The sequence below is a fragment of the Sminthopsis crassicaudata genome, chromosome 1 (assembly GCF_048593235.1).
Source record: "Sminthopsis crassicaudata isolate SCR6 chromosome 1, ASM4859323v1, whole genome shotgun sequence".
Classification (NCBI taxonomy): Eukaryota; Metazoa; Chordata; class Mammalia; order Dasyuromorphia; family Dasyuridae; genus Sminthopsis; species Sminthopsis crassicaudata.
This window is the reverse complement of record NC_133617.1, coordinates 528878280-528894443: the sequence shown is the minus strand read 5'-3', so window position 1 is coordinate 528894443 and position 16164 is coordinate 528878280. Positions and strand designations below refer to the sequence as shown.

At 36.9% G+C, this 16164-nt stretch overlaps 2 protein-coding genes across 2 annotated transcripts in view; one reads left to right on the top strand and one right to left on the bottom strand.

Moving 5' to 3' along the window:
- The window catches only part of IGFBPL1 (insulin like growth factor binding protein like 1), a 62980-nt gene extending 50059 nt beyond the window's left edge, over positions 1-12921 (top strand). Inside the window, exon 5 of the mRNA XM_074281809.1 lies at positions 5087-12921. The gene's annotated coding sequence lies outside the window, so the exon portion shown is untranslated. The remainder of the gene's footprint in view (positions 1-5086) is intronic.
- On the bottom strand, positions 10899-12912 carry ALDH1B1 (aldehyde dehydrogenase 1 family member B1). The gene has a single exon (XM_074281808.1). It carries the CDS (start codon positions 12910-12912, stop codon positions 11359-11361), a length of 1554 nt encoding a protein of 517 aa, XP_074137909.1. The 3' UTR covers positions 10899-11358.
- Positions 12922-16164: the final 3243 nt, after the last annotated feature.

Sequence of the window (16164 nt, the reverse complement as noted above, 5' to 3'; positions counted from 1 at the left end):
ATATAGATCACAATGATTGAAGATGGCTCTTCTACCAACAAAGAAATACATTATTATATACATTATATTAGTATGTATATATTATATACAAGGGAAAAAAAAGCAATTCAAGAAAATGAGACTATAATTCTTAAAAGTAACCTTTGGAACATAAGGCACTTAAACATTCCTGTATGGTAGAATTAGATGTTTTTGGGGTCCACTTGGGACTTATCAACAAATCAATGAACATTTATTAGTCATTTGATATGTACTGTGTGCCAAGTGCTGGTGATACAAAGAAAGGGAAAAAAATAGTCCCTTTCTCAATTTGCTCCCAGATCTAAATGATTTTCTATCTTGCTAGAATCTTAATATTCAGTATCTCAGTACCTCTGAGGTCTGCAGACAAACCACAACTTCTGAATTCCAAGCTCTTTTTTTGATCATATAACCATTAGAGGTATCACCTCTTTATGAGGAACAGGACAGTTTTGAGTCCAGGAAATCCAATATTGTTAACAACAGAAAACTACTTATTTCATCCAGTCACAACAACTCATTCCTGTTCATTTTCATAAGACTAATTGTTCAGCCTAAAAATGAGTAGGGGATGGATAAATTATTATGTCCTCTTTACCAACATCTAATAAAATAAAAAAGGTTTCCCATGATGTATAAGATGATATTAAGGATGATGGCTAAGCAGTTATCCTTTTGTGGGTGTAGACCACAGTCCTGACATATCACATTCAGTATGATTCTTGTAGTGCCTGTTATGTGCTCCTATGTGTTAGTACTCTGCTAAATGCCTTACAGTTATTATCTAATTTGATTCTCATAATAATTCTTGGATGTAGGTACTATCCTTATCTTTATTATCTATTTGTGAGGCAAATAGAAGTCAGGTGACTTTTAGAGTCACAAAGCTAGTAAGCATATGAGACCTGATTTGAACTCAGATCTTCATGACTCTAGACTCAGCATTCTATCTATTGTGTCACTCAGCTCCCTAATATGCGTTCTATCATATCCTCCAAAGAGTAATTATTCATCATATTAGAGAATTTCTGTTTCTTTTAGTATTGAGGGAGAAGTGCCACTGCAGTACTCAGGCAATCTGTTCTTCCACACTTTGATCACTTTGGAGCATAAACACTGTAATAGAGGATAAATAGTTTAGTGACTCCTGGGGAATGATTCTTAATTGCTTTCCAGAGTGACTGGACCAATTTACATCTCCTCCAACAATTCAACCATGTGCTTGTTTTCTTCTAATATTTGTTTTTCTTTTCCCTCCTTTTCTCCTTTTTTCCTCTTTCTCTTCCTTCTCTCTCTTCCTTCCTCCTTTCTTTTCTTTTTTCTTTCCTTCCTCCCTTTAATCCTCCCTTCTACCTCTCTCCCTCTTTCCTTCCTTCCTTCCTTCCTTCCTTCCTTCCTTCCTTCCTTCCTTCCTTCCTTGTTTCCTTCCTTCCTTTTCTTTCCTTCCTTTTCTTTCTTTCCTTCCTTCCTTCCTTCCTTCCTTCCTTCCTTCCTTCCTTCCTTCCTTCCTTCCTTCCTTCCTTCCTTCCTTCCTTCCTTCCTTCCTTCCTTCCTTCCTTCCTTCCTTCCTTCCTTCCTTCCTTCCTTCCTTCCTTCCTTCCTTCCCCTCCCCTTGCCTCCCTCCTTCTCTCCCTGTCTCTGTCTGTGTGTCTCTCCCATTATCTTTCTTTCTCATCAACTTTGCCAATCTTTTGCGTATGAAATGGAATCCCAGAACTTTTTAAATATACATTTCTCCAATTATTAGTAATTTATTTTTTTTCTTCATGTGGCCATAGATCACTTGGATTTCTTCTTTTGAGAGTTGTTTATATCCTTTGACCTCCATTTTTTACCTCCATTTGTTAGCAAGTTTTTTCTTACATAATTCTTAAATTTGCTTCTTTGCAGTTTTCATCATTTCTCCCAGTTTAGCTCTCAGGGCAAGTCTACAGTGGAGTCTCTCCTCATAGCAGTCCATCCTTCACTTAGCTGTCAGAGTGGTCTTTCTAAAGCAGATTCTGACCATGCTACTCTCTCAATAAACTCCAATAGTTCCTTATTTTCTTCAGAATCAAATATAAAATTCTCTATTTGTCTTCCAAAGCCCTATGTACCATACCCTTCTCCTGTCTTTCCAGTTTTCTATCTTACTTCCAGACTTTTTGATCCAGCCTCTTGGCTGTTCCTCAAACAAGAAACTCCATCTCCTGACTCCAAGAGATTTCACTTGCTATCTCTCATGCTTGGAATACTTTTCCTCTTCTCTACTCCTTGGCTTCTTTCAGGTCTTGGTTGATATCTCACCTTGTTTAGAAGCCTTTCCAAAGCCTCAGTGCCAGCATCTTCCCTTGGTTGATTACCCTCATTTTATCCTACTTGTTTGTACATAGTTGTTTGTATGTCATTGTTTCCATTAGATTATGAGTTCTCAGAGGGAAGGGATTATGTTTTGCCTTTCTTAGTATGGCCCATGCTCAACACAATGCTTTGTTGTTCCATCATAAGCATTTTATGTTAGTTGAATGATTGACTATAATTAATTCCTCTTCTGCATAAGAACCAATGAGAGAAAGATACTTGAAAAAAACTTACAAGCTATCATGTTCCTCAAAAATCTTTTTTTCCTCATTTCTTTCAACTGAACCTCTTAGATCATAATCTCAAATCTGTTCACCCAATTTGGACAGTTTTCCGATTTACTGATGTCCTTCATTGTCTCCAGAGATCTATAGGATTTGACCTCTAAGGTTGTTCATTTCCAGAAAGCATTGAGTAAAATTGACTTCCTGAACTTGTGATCTTAGAGAGGATTCAATTATTTCTTCAATCAGGCATGAAAAATACCTAATACAAATATTGCTGCTAGAAGTAAATAGTTCAGCACCCCAGAGTGAATTAGCTATTAAAGGGTAACATACCAACCATGTGATTTTCATTGCTATTTGTTGATTTGTTATTCTGAATATATACAAAGTTGGTTTATTTGGGCCATAAAATAGATCCACCAAAAAATAGTAGTATATTTCTAAAGGGAGAACTCAACTTAAGAGCCAAGGCTGATAAAATCATTTCCAAGAATTCATCATTGACTATAAATTTCATCTGAATTAAATCAAGCTGCTTTCTAACTGACTGTTTTGGTTATAGTGATGTCATATTTCATTACTTCTTTTGGGGGATATTTATCCCTCTCTGGGAATCTCATGGAATCTTTGCCAAGAACCTGATCCCATTTATTTTTTCTCCTGGAATGGCCATTGATAGGCACCATCACTTTGTGACCATGACTTGGAATTATTTCTTTCTTAGGGACTTGAATCCTAGTTGAAAGCTGTAGCCCAGAGAAATGTCATACCTATCTCATCTCATATTCTCTTTCTTAAGAGAGTTCAAGGGATGTGAAAGACCATGCATAACTATTGTGGCAATTTAAAAAGTTTGAGAGACATAATTTCTGGGTAATGTCATCATTTTGTTAATAATGCCACCACATTTATTAACAAACGTATGGCTATTTGGCTGTCTCTCTTAGAGACAAATCATGGCAAAATAGATCCATATGTTCTTTTGGAAGAGTGACAATGAATTCTGATTAGTTAACAATTAATCACAAAATAAATATTAATCACAGTGGGAGGAAGAAAGAGACATCATATCACTCTTAGACTGAGAGACTATATATCCAGACCACTACCAGCCTTGGGCAATCTTTTAAAAAATGTGTGCCCTACCCGAGCCTGGTTAGAACACAGTAGCTACTCCACATGGGTGGAATTTGAACAAGAAAGTTAATCCAATAATGACCTTCAAGAAACTGAACTCTTAAAAATCAGATCTTTAGGAAAAGAGGAGAAGCCTAGAATTCCCTAAATAGTTATTAATAAGCATTTCTCTCACTATTCCAGTTTCTATGCTGTTAGATTTATGTGTCAATTTAAATATCATTGGCACAAAGTATCCTTTGTATGATTGGCAAGTATCTCCTTCATTAGTAGCCAAACATCAAGAGAAATTGGTTCTGAGGGAATGAATGTAGGCTGTCACCTTATGAGGAATCTTTATACTGCTTTAGACTCTGGTTTGGGAGCTATGAGACTCAAATAATTTGAAGGAATTGCTTGTATTTTTCCCCAGGATAGGATGTATTCCTTTTGACCTGGATGAGAATATTAACCAAGGAAGCATCCACCTGGAAATCACCTGTCTCAGACACAAGACTTTGTGTAAATGTAATGAACATATTGGTTCTTCTAATAGGATGTAATCTTCTTGAGGACAGAGATTGTTTCACTTTTATCTTTGTATCTTCACTTAGCACAATGTAGCGGCAACTCAGTAAATGGTTGTTTGTGAATGAGAAGAAACCAAAAAGATACAAATCTGATGCTTATTTGTTAATAATGGTAGAATGTTTTCTTTTATTTATGAGTAGGCTCTCCTTATTAATAAAAGGAAATCAGGAAGGGTGATGAAGGTGTGCACAACCATTGAAGTCCAGCAGAGTTGCACTAAGTTGATTCACCACATGCTCTTTGATCCAGTAACACTGACCACTTTGCTGTTCTATTAAAAAAAAAAGACCTTATCTCTTGGCTTTAGGCATTTTCTCTGGCTGTCTCTTGTGCCTACAATGTGCTGCTTTTTTATTTCTCTTCCTATCTTCCCTCATTTAAGTCTCAGCTAAGGTTCCATTAAAAAAGAAATCTCTCTTAATTCTAGTGTTTTTCTTCTCATTCATTTTTTTTCCTATTTATCCTATATGCAGCTAATTTGTACACATTTGTTTAGTTGTTATCACACACATTAGATTGTAAATTCCTTGAGGACAGGGATTAGCTGCCTCTCTCCCCCCCCCCCTTTTTATCCTCCACCCTTAGAATAGTGTCTGGCACATAATAGGTGATTAATAAATTTTTATTGATTGACAAAGAATGTCTTTTTGCCCCTTGACTTTAAACAATTAAGATCTAATCTAGTCTTTAAAAATGATTTGTTTTGCAGACATAAATCAAGTTAGGATATGACACACTGCTCTGGATTTTTTTAATCTAAACCAATTTTTCTTCTTTTCTTTTTCTTCTAGGGTGCCAGGGAAGCTGATCACAAAAACGGAGAAGAACCAATTAGTGGATTGTTTTGTTTTATTGTGCAGCATGAGCTAGAAAACACTGACCCATTTTTTATGTGCTTTTCAATTTAGATTAAAAACTAGAACAAAAAAGATACAGTTGTAATTTTTAGCTGGGAAGTAATGAACAAGGAAAACAAATCAAAACAAAATCACAGGCAGCTTTTGAGAAATAACTTTCTGTATATAACTTGTTTTTTTTTTTTTTTTTTTTTTTTAAGCTGATATCTCCCAGGGGAAATCTCTCCCTAGTGTACATGTTTAGAAGTGGAAGTATTCACACTCCTGCTTCTTAATTTATTCCAACTGCATAATGATTGTTTAAATGATGTGTCCTTACCTCTCAGGTGACCTTGTAAGAGGGAAAATTTCTTTTAAAAAATTATACTGCTTCAGGGGATAGTATAAAGTATTGAATAATAAAAGGTCCCCTTATTGTTTTGCATTCTACTCTGAAGCATATAATATTCTATCAACTGATGGTTAATGAAACTTGCAGTGTACTTGCCACAGGTTCACGTTAGACAATCAAGATGCTAATTTTTTAAACACAGGTTTCTATCTGGGGAGCACACCTATACATTGTTTGGTGTACATTGTGTTAGAATTACAATGTCAGATGCTAACTGCATCTAGTTGGATATGAAAATAGAAATGTTGTAATAGTATAGATTTTACTTTTGAATATTTCTACCTTGTCAATGAATATAGTGGGATTTTTTTTATATATTGCAGATCTGAGCTATAAAATATGATCCTGGATGTCTAAAGCTCTTATTGTTCTAGTCATGTCTGATGTGTTGTGATTTTGTGGAGTTGTCCATGGGGTTTTCTTGGCAAAGACATTAAGTAGTTTGCCCTTTCCTACTTCATTGTGTCTCCATTTTACAGCTGAGGAACTGAGGCAAATAAGGGTCACACAGTTATTAAGTGTCTGAGATTGGATTTGAACTCTTCTTTCTGATTCCAAACCTATAGCTCATAACCCTTTCACTTAGATCTATGATGTTAGCAGCACAACTATTTTTATCCCCATTTTATAGATGAGAAAACTAAGGCTCAGCATGAGAAAGTGAATTGCAGCTAGTAAGTGTCAGAGATTTTAAACTAAGGTCTCTGATTTCTCAAATATGGCACTCCTTTCCATTATACCTCCCTGATAGAAAGTATCTTACTCCCCTGGTTAAAGTTAAATAAACTACATTTCAAATGTTGGAGATTGTTTTTAGGCCAAATCTGATATTTTAAAACCAAATTCTGATCTGGGACAAATCATGGTAGACTAAGGCCATGGATTTTACTTTTCTTTGTAATGAATTTTATGAGTACATTCTGATTAAGGACCTTCTGCAGGAAGTGTCACCAGTGCTTTCTAGGTGACTCCTGTCACTCCATCACTGCAAAAGCATCTGACAGCACTTGACCCTGACAGGTAGAGCAACTAGCTCCTCATCTGTCTTCTGGAGCCAGGATTGGTCATTTAACTCCATCTTCAATAACACAATTGAATCCTTGATTGAAGTTATCAGAGTAGACCACAAGATCTTCCAGTCATCGATTTGATGGGGGTTGAGGGTTGGAAAGGGCAATATCAGCATCTTTTTTCATATGCAAAAATTCAGTTAATGCTATCAGGTCTTAGTCTTCAAGAGCAAAACAATTTTTCAGTCATTTTGATAATACTGGAAACTCCAACTGCTTTTCGTCTTTCTGAAGGATATCTGTAGCCATTTCTGGAATTTTCACATCCCAAAAGTGTAGGTTTTTTTTTTTTTTTTTTTTTTTTGTTTTAGATATCTTAGTCTGTCTTCCCTCATGCTTACACTGTGACACCCTAAAACTTTCCTCAACTGAGGAGTCTAAAGCTAAGATTTTGTGATGTGGTTGCTGTTGTGATTTGGGGGGAAGCTGTTTTCTAATCCTAAATTTTTACTAGTTTATTTTCATAAGATACTGTGATGTCACATAGTTCTGTACATTGAAAATAAACTATTTTGAAGTTGTGTGTTCAGTCTTGTTTGGAATTAGACAAATAGACTTGTATTTATTCCATCCCCTTTATTATCCACTCACATTTCCCATTTTCATTCACACCTCCATGCTTTACTTCACATCAGGTGTATTAGATACAGTAAAACATTAATTATTACTTTAAATTATTGCATTAATAATTAATTATTAATTAATATAACACCTAGATAGTGTCTGTTTATCTCCCAATGCTCCATTTCCATTTGACCTTTGATACCTGAAGGCTGATTAATGTTCCTAATACATTCCATATTTGCTTGTGAATATACTTATTTCTTGTTTATGTTATACATAGTTTTTTTACTTTAATATTTCCTTCTTCTGTGATCCTTTTTCTTATTACTAATCAATTTTAAAGGTATTTACTCTATCTTAAAATTAAAACTGTTTCACAAAGGTCAGAAATAGCTTTTTAAGATTCTTTATAAAGGTAATCTCGGGGCAGGTAAGTGCGATGGTGGATAGACACTGACCCTGAAACCAGGAGGACTTGTGTTCAAATTTGACCTTAGACACTTGGTACTTATTAACTATATCACCTTGGGCAAGTCATTTAGCCTTGAATGCCTTGCAAAAACAAAACAAAACAAAACAAAAAACCCCAAATAAATGTTGTTCTATTTCTTTTTTAAAAAATTGATTCTGAGAAAGAAATGGTTTTGAAAAAAAAAATTATTTTGTTGAGTTGTGTCTGACTTTTTATGACTCTTGAGGTTTTCTTGGCAAAAATATTGGAGTGGTTTGCCATTTTCTTCTACAATTAATTTTACAGATGAAGAATCTAAGGCAAACAGGGTTAAGTGATTTGTCCAGGGTCACATAGCTAGTAAGTATCTGAAGTCAGATTTGAATGAAAAAAGATGTATCTTCCTGATTTTATGCCTGGCAGCTAGGTGGTGCAGTGGATAAGAGTGCTGGGCAGAAGGATCCCAGTTCAAATCTAACTTCAGATATTTACTAATTGTGTGATCCCAGCTAGATCTCTTAACCTTTGCTTTCCTCAGGTTCCTCAACTCTCAAATGGGGATTATAATTAGCATTTCCATCTTGAGGTGGTTGTGGAGATCCAAAGAGAATATTTATATAGCACTTACTATAGAGCCTGACACCAATATCATAGGTCTTAATGGTTACTCTCATCCCTAATCAGTTTGAATAGGGACTTCAAGTTAATTGAGGATGCTAGTTCTGGCCAGCTGGCTATCCTAGCTCCAGGGATGAAACATTCTTGTCCCCAAAGTCTTTGGTATTGTCAAATGGTTTAGCATTAGAAACAGATATGATTTGTCACTGGAAATTTCCTTAAGGAAGATGCATTAACATTGCTTTGCTGCTGCATCCTAAGAACTATGAGACTGTTCCATCTAACTTAAGATGAGACCTTCCGTATGTGGTCTCCATTAAAATAAGAGCTGTGTCTTGCTTTTTCTATTTGTAGCAACCATACTTAGCATGGTGTGTTGCACATAGTAAGCACTTGATAAATGCTTTATTCATTCCTTGAAGGTAACTTGAATGGATTTAGGGCAGGCTTCTGGCTTCAGAGATAGACTAATTTTTGTTGATACCTGGAGGATGCTGACTCTATTCCTTTGAAATCAAAGGAACACTAGCAGAATACAAAATCTATAGAGGGAATATGTGTGATTAAGGGCCAAACAAGGGGTAAAATAATAATTCATATTTACATAGTACTCTGAGGCTAACAGAATTATTTCTCCATGACAGCTCTAAGAATTTTTATGTCCATTGCATAGATGAGAAAACTGAAGGTCAGAAGGATTGGGTGGCTTTCCTGTGATTAACACAGATGGTAAGCATCATATAAAAATGCTAGGTGGCACAGTGGACAGAGCACTGGCCCTGAAGTTAGGAGGATCTGAGTTCAAATTTGACCTTAACACTTAACACTTCCTGGCTCTGTGACCCTGGGCAAGTCACTTAATCCTGATTGCCTCAGGGGGAAAAATGCTGTGATCTGAAGAGGGGAGAGATCATTATGAATTATGAATTGGAGACTGAAAGGACAGCTTCATAGTGAAATAATAGAATTGGTCTGCTTTCAAGAAACAAGAGAAATTGGATGGGAACAACAGGGGAAGACATTCTCAGTGGGATGAACAACATGAGCAAAGACATGGAAAGTGGGGAAGCCTATGATGAATTTGGGGGATAGAGCAGTAGTAGAAATGCTCTTTTAATCCACATTATGGCTTCACATGCTATTATTAAGTATTCTGTTACCATTTAATCATTTTAAGTAATTAAGATTTCTTCACAGTTGGCAAGATAGTATTTTTATGCCCAATTTAGAGATGAGGAAACTGAGTCTCAGAGAATTAACAACATAGCTATGGTTACAGAGCTAGTATCTGACTTGAAGTACACTGCAACTTATACAGCCCCAGTTCCCAATAACTGCCTGTCCAACTGATTTTCAAATAATGAAATGAAATAAAAGGAATTGTAGATTCATTGTCCCTGTAGACACTCTTTATAATGTCAAATGGGATAGACACAAACCACTGTCTTGCCTTCTTCCTTAACAGTGTTACCATACTGACATAGGCCCCCATCACTTCATACCTGAGCTATTGCAATTATCTGATGGTTGGTCATGACTTCATGGGATAGGATCTCACAAAATTAAATCTGGTACTCTTCAAGTCTGATGTGTGTCAGATGGCAATTATATTTCTTTTGTATTGGGTCCCCATTTTTACTTAGCTTTGACTTTCTAAAAACCTCTGCCTTCAGGTTTTATCATGTTAGGAAACAAGAGAAAGAATATAAATGTTTGAAGTAAAATACTTAGTTTCAACTAAATCAAAGGGCAAAGAATTGGAAAAATACTCAGCTCACATGCTCCAGGACTTAGAAAAAGAATTCTTAACCTTGTTTGTGTCTAGTAACATTGAACTAGTGGGCTACTTCGAAGTGTTTTCATAGTCTAGCATATAATTTAGCAGCGGTTTTTTTTTTTCTAGTACAGAACCAGCAAACATTGTGAATAACTATTGAACTGTCATTCTGTGCTTGGGTTATAGTGAATAACCTCCAAAATTACCTAATTATTGGAAAAATGATCCTCAGAAATGAACCAGACTTTTATCAAGAATAGGATTTTTTGGCAGTGGTAAGGTGGTAATGAGATTAGAAAAATCACTGAAGGACCTTTACACAGTGCTGTGGATTCTATGTAGGAGGAAAGAGAAGAGAAAAATAATAGGTAGTGAGAAAAGTCTCAAGTTTCTTCAACTGTAAAACAAGGGGTTGGAAAATTTATGGGCTATAAGGTCACTTTCAGGGCAGCTAGGTACCAGAGTGGATAGAGTGGTGGCCCTAGAGGCAGGAAGATTCAGCTTCATTAATTCAAATCTGGCCTCAGACACTTATGTCACTTATACTCACTGTGTGACCCTGTCCAAATTACATAACCCTGTTTGCCTCAGTTTCCTCATCTGTAAAATCAGCTAAAGAAGAAAATGACAAACTACTCAATTTCATTTCTATTTCAATTATATTGAAATAAAAATATCATTTTTTTCTCATTCAAGTTCATGGAATGTCTGAAATCTGGTTGTATGTGGACTTGTAGTCAAGAAACCCTCTCATTTTTTCACATGGAGAAACTGAGACATAGAAAAGTGAAATGACTGGCTCATGGATAATATGTAACAGAATTTGAATGTGAGTCCATTGACTCCTAATTCAGAACTCTAGACCATCTTGCCTCTTATATTCATCATGTATTTATTTAATTATGCCACATTACGCAGATGTCAATTTGAGATGTACCAACATGGTATATTTGGAGATAAAAATCATTTTACAATCTTGATTTAAAGAAGATCAGAATTTATTAACTGTATTTTTTCAAAAAAGAGATAAAATTTAAGTAGAAATGAGTAGCAAAAGGGAAAGAGATTCTAGTTATAGGTTAGAAAAATAACAGCAAACAAGATAATAAAAATTGAAACCAAAGAACCCAACAAATCAAAGTGAAGAAGAATCAAGATTGGAAAAATCTGCTAGTCTTTAAGACTTCATACTTAAAGAACACCAGAGTCTACTTTTGAGTCAGAATCATTGTCTTTTTTGAAAGTAATCACATTGAACAAAAGAGTGATCTGTAAAGCTCAGGTTGTTGTAGGATCCACTGGAGTCTGATCCATGAGCATTACAGCATTCACTTTTCATGAATTTTTCTGAGGAATTTTCACTGTTACAGTCTTTACTTCTACATATTCTCTGAGTCCATCTTCCCCTAGCTCTCTTCCATTTCCAGATTCCTTGAAGCCTCCAAAAGGAGTGTGACATGTCACAATGTTATAGGTATTGACCCACACAGTTCCAGCTTGCAGGGCTTGGGTCAAATACATAGCCTTGTCCAGGTCCTTGGTAAACACCGCTGCTGCCAATCCATACTTGGTATTGTTGGCTCGCTCAATAACCTCACTGATCTTTTTGAACTTGAAGACGGGCTGCACAGGCCCAAAGATCTCCTCCTTGGCAATCCTCATGCTGTCCTGAACATTGCCAAAGACAGTGGGCTTAATGAAGAAGCCCTTCTCCCCAAAGCGTTCTCCTCCACACATCAACTTAGCGCCTTCTTTCTGTCCCACTTGGATGTAACTCAGGATTTTTTCAAACTGTTCCTTGTCCACCTGGGGCCCTTGCTGTGTGTCAAGCTCAAAGGGATTCCCAACTTTCCTCTGTTTGGCTTTTTCTACAGTCCTTTCAAGAAATTCATCATAGATCGAGTCTTCCACAAAGGTCCGAGAACCTGCACAACAGCACTGACCCATGTTGAAGAAGAGTGCTTCGTGGCATTGCTCCACAGCATGATTCATGTCTGCGTCTGCCAGGACAATACTGGGGCTCTTCCCCCCCAGCTCTAGGGTGACCCTCTTCAGGTTGGAGTCTCCTGCTGCCTTCTGGATCAGATGCCCAACCTCGGTAGAGCCAGTAAAGGCCACTTTATCAATGTCCATGTGTTGGGCCACAGCAGCCCCTGCAGTAGGTCCATAGCCTGTGATGATGTTTACAACTCCAGGAGGAAAGCCAGCTTCTTTAATCAAGGAGGCAAGGTACAAAGCAGAGAGTGGGGTCTGTTCAGCCACCTTCATGACAACAGTATTGCCGGCAGCAAGAGCTGGGGCAAGTTTCCAGCCTTGCATGACCAAGGGGAAGTTCCATGGAATGATCTGGCCACACACTCCAACAGGCTCATGCCTTGTGAAGCAGAAATGCTCTCCATCCATAGGGATGGTCTTCCCATGGCATTTGTCTGCCCAGCCTGCAAAGTACCGATATACCTTAATGACCTCATCAAGGTCTAGGACATAGGATTCCTGGAAAGGCTTGCCGTTGTCCAGAGTCTCTAGGGAGGCTAGGTAGATGCGATCTCTCTCTACCAGGTCAGCTAGGCGATAAAGCAAACGCCCCCTTTCAGAAGCATCCATCTGTCGCCATGGTGACCCCAGCCGAAAGGCCTCCCGGGCAGCTTTGACGGCCAAGTCCACATCTGCCTTATCACCTTCAGCCACATGAGTGATGACCTCTCCCGTGGAGGGATTGACCGTTGGAAATGTCTTCTTGCTGACTGCATCCCTCCATTCATTATTGATGAAGAGTTTGTCATATCGAATATCTGGCTGTAGCACAGGGTTCGGAAGAGATGCAGCAGAGGAAAAGGGAGCAGCCTTTCTACAAAGACCAGATAACCGGGGGGCCAGGAGACGCAGCATGGTACTTCTGTAGGGGGAACAACATAAGCCACCTTGAATCATTATGGTTAAATGTATTCCTATTGACAAAAAGATCTATATTTGTAATCTTATTACGTGGATTTCTGAGGTTTCAGATTATAACAAATTCTATAGAATCTTGCCCTTTAAAAAAGTACTCTATTTTGTAAGAGGTAAGATTTTTAGATTCTTCATAATTCTCAATTAGGCTCAGTAGCATAAATTATAGAATCAAAGAATTTGAAAGCCGGAAGGGACTTTACAGATCATTAAGTCCTAGTTCAGCTTGACCCAGAGTGCAATTATCATCTCAATGTAAAAGATTTTCATTTCCAGCTTTCATTACCAATTGCCTGCATCTCTGCCTGGATGCCCCATAGGTGTCTAAAACTCAATATGTCCCCAAAAGAATAATGCTCTTAATATTTTTCTTAACCAATGATTTGAATAAACAGATGATTTGAATGCTCATCAAACTTATGGATAACTTCAGAGGAATAGCTAACATATTAGATGGCTAAATTGGGATCCCAAATAATCCTGACAAGCTATCTGAAAGATAAATACAATGTGTTATACCTGAATTGTTGTTTGTCCTTCCTTCTCAGACAGAACTAGGATATCAGGGAGATGATGCAGTGACTTGCAAATAAATTGGATTTAAGTGAGGGAGGGCTGGGCAACATCCCATCTGGGTCCAGTGGCAAGATATAGATCAAGACAACTGAAGGTATCCTAGGAAGCAGTTGGAGACTTTAGACTTTTAAAGTTAAGGTCTTTAAGAGGTCTCATTTAGACTGAGGCAACACCCATTCAATGATTAAAGCCAGGTGAAAAATGAGGCAAAAAATGACCTCTGTTACCTACTTAAAAAAAAAAAAGAGGGGAAAAATCAACCTGTGAGGGGAGGAATCTGAGGGTTTCTGGCCAAAACAAGCAATTGCTATGTACATTCACTGAGCCAATCAGGACCCCAAAATGGCCAAGTAAAACTTGGACTGGGACCTATTGTTGGCCAATCAATGAAAGCCAGAGTGATTTGTGTTAGAATATTTGTACGGTAGAAAACAAAATAAAAAACAACTTCAGAAATACAAAATGGGGGAAGAATGGTTAGACAGTAATTTATCAAAAAAGATCTGGGGTCTTTTCAGACTACAAACTTATTGTGAGTCAACAGTGAAATGGGACAGTAAAAAGAAAATACATATAAGATATTTAAAGATAATCAGAGGGAACACTAGCATTAAGGGGGATCAGAAAATATTTCTTATAGAAAGTGGGATTTTAGCTGGGATTTGAAGAAAACCAGAAAAAAAAATACAATGAGAAAGAGAATCCAGAGCACTGTCGGACAACCTGTGCAAATGTGGGGAACAGCAAAAGGCCAGGATCACTGGATCACAGAGTATATGGGAGTAAAGAAAGACATAAGTTAATTAGGAGTTAATTAGAAAACTAGGTAAGGTGAAAATATAAAGGACTTTGAACACCAGATAGAGTATTTCATATTTGATCCTGAAGGTAACAGGGAGTGAATTAGTGGTAGCAGTGGTGACATTGTAAGACATGTAATTTAGGAAGATCAATTTGAAGTTGGGTGGAAGAGTGGAGCTGGGGAGAACTTGAGACAGGAAAAATAATCAGAAGACAATTATAGTAATCTAGGTATGAAAGGATGAAGATTTATACCAGAGTGTTGACAATATCAGTGAGTAAAGAACAGATTAGAGAAAAGCAAGTGGAGGCAAGATTGTGAACTTCTTTTCAAAGAGCTGAGCCACAAATAGGGATAATGGCTAATGGAAATGTATGTATCAAGTGAGAATTTTTTGAGAATGGGAGAAACTTAGGCATGTTTGTAGGAAGCAGAGAAGTAATAGGCATAGAGGGAGTGACTGAATTTAATTAGAGTGGGAATGATAGAAATGATCAGCTAAAGAAGATGGGATGGAATGGTGTCACTTGTATATGGAAAGGGTTTGCTTTGGGGTGAGGGAAGAGATAGTAAGGAAAGGCATCTGAGTGATGATATGATATGAAGAATCTTTGGCAAATGATTTAAGTTTTTTTTAGTGAAACATTAAGCACAGTTCTCAGCTGAAGGGGGGGAAAGAAGCTTTGGGAAATGACAAAAAAATGGAAAGTTTGGGAGAAGCTGTCATGATAAATGGGACAGTAAGTTAATTATTGTCATTCAGTCATTTTTTAACTCTTCCTGAGGCTTTTTTTTTTTGTAAAGATACTGGAATGGTTTGCCATTTTCTTTTCCAGCTCATTTCACAAGCAGAGTTCAATGACTTTTCCAGAGTCACACAGCTAGCAAGTAAATGGGGCTAGATTTGAACTCATGAAGATGAATCTTTTTGACTCCTAGTCAGGCATCCTATTTGTTCTTCCATTTACCCACCTCAGTGAATCAATTAGGGAGATGTAAAAGGATTGCTTTGAGGGCAGTGAAAGCCCAGTTGAAATAATATTAAATATATTTGTAGTAGACTCAGTCAGCAGATTTCATTACTTTCTATAGTTTTGTTGAGTAACCAATGAATAAGAGTGAGGGCAACAAATGTTGGAAGTAATTTAAGGATGAAACTTGGCTGTGCAACATTGGTGATAAGTTTAAGGAGCAAGGAGATCAAGAAGAACTGAATTGATTAATCAGGGATTAAAAAGGAAGAGGAAGGCATAAAAGATTAAGTTGCTCAAGGTAGAACCCATTTCTAGAAACCAGATTTTCTGACAGTTTGAGCCATAAGGGATATATTGGTTCCAGCCTTTAGTCTTTTTGACTTGAGATTTCTTTGAAGAAGTCATATTTGCTACATTGAATTATGGATTATTTGCCTTGAATTCTATAATCTATATTATTATTTAATTTATCATTTCAATCAATTAAACATCCTTGGAGGCACCCATTTTGGGCTGAGGGTGTTTAATCTAATAAAAAATAGGACCTTTCTGGTCTGTAGCTTGTGACTATAAGTGCCTACAAATATTTTTCTACCAAGAGAATTTTCCCATACCAGAAATGTGATAGAGCCATCTCAAACCTGCTCATGAAAACTGATTATTATATTTTCTATGGCAGCATTTACACCTTGCAAATTGGCAAATGCTACAAATCAGTTCTTGATTTACTGTTTTGTTAATTGTCTAGACTTAAGAAAGTGATTGATGAATATTAATAATATAAATTAAACCTAAAAGTGTGTTGCATACATGATTTTTTAAAAAGAGCTAATTGTTAAA

Excerpts from the sequence above, each read along its gene's own strand:
- ALDH1B1 (XM_074281808.1), bottom strand. The coding sequence starts at position 12,912 with ATGCTGCGTCTCCTGGCCCCCCGGTTATCTGGTCTTTGTAGAAAGGCT.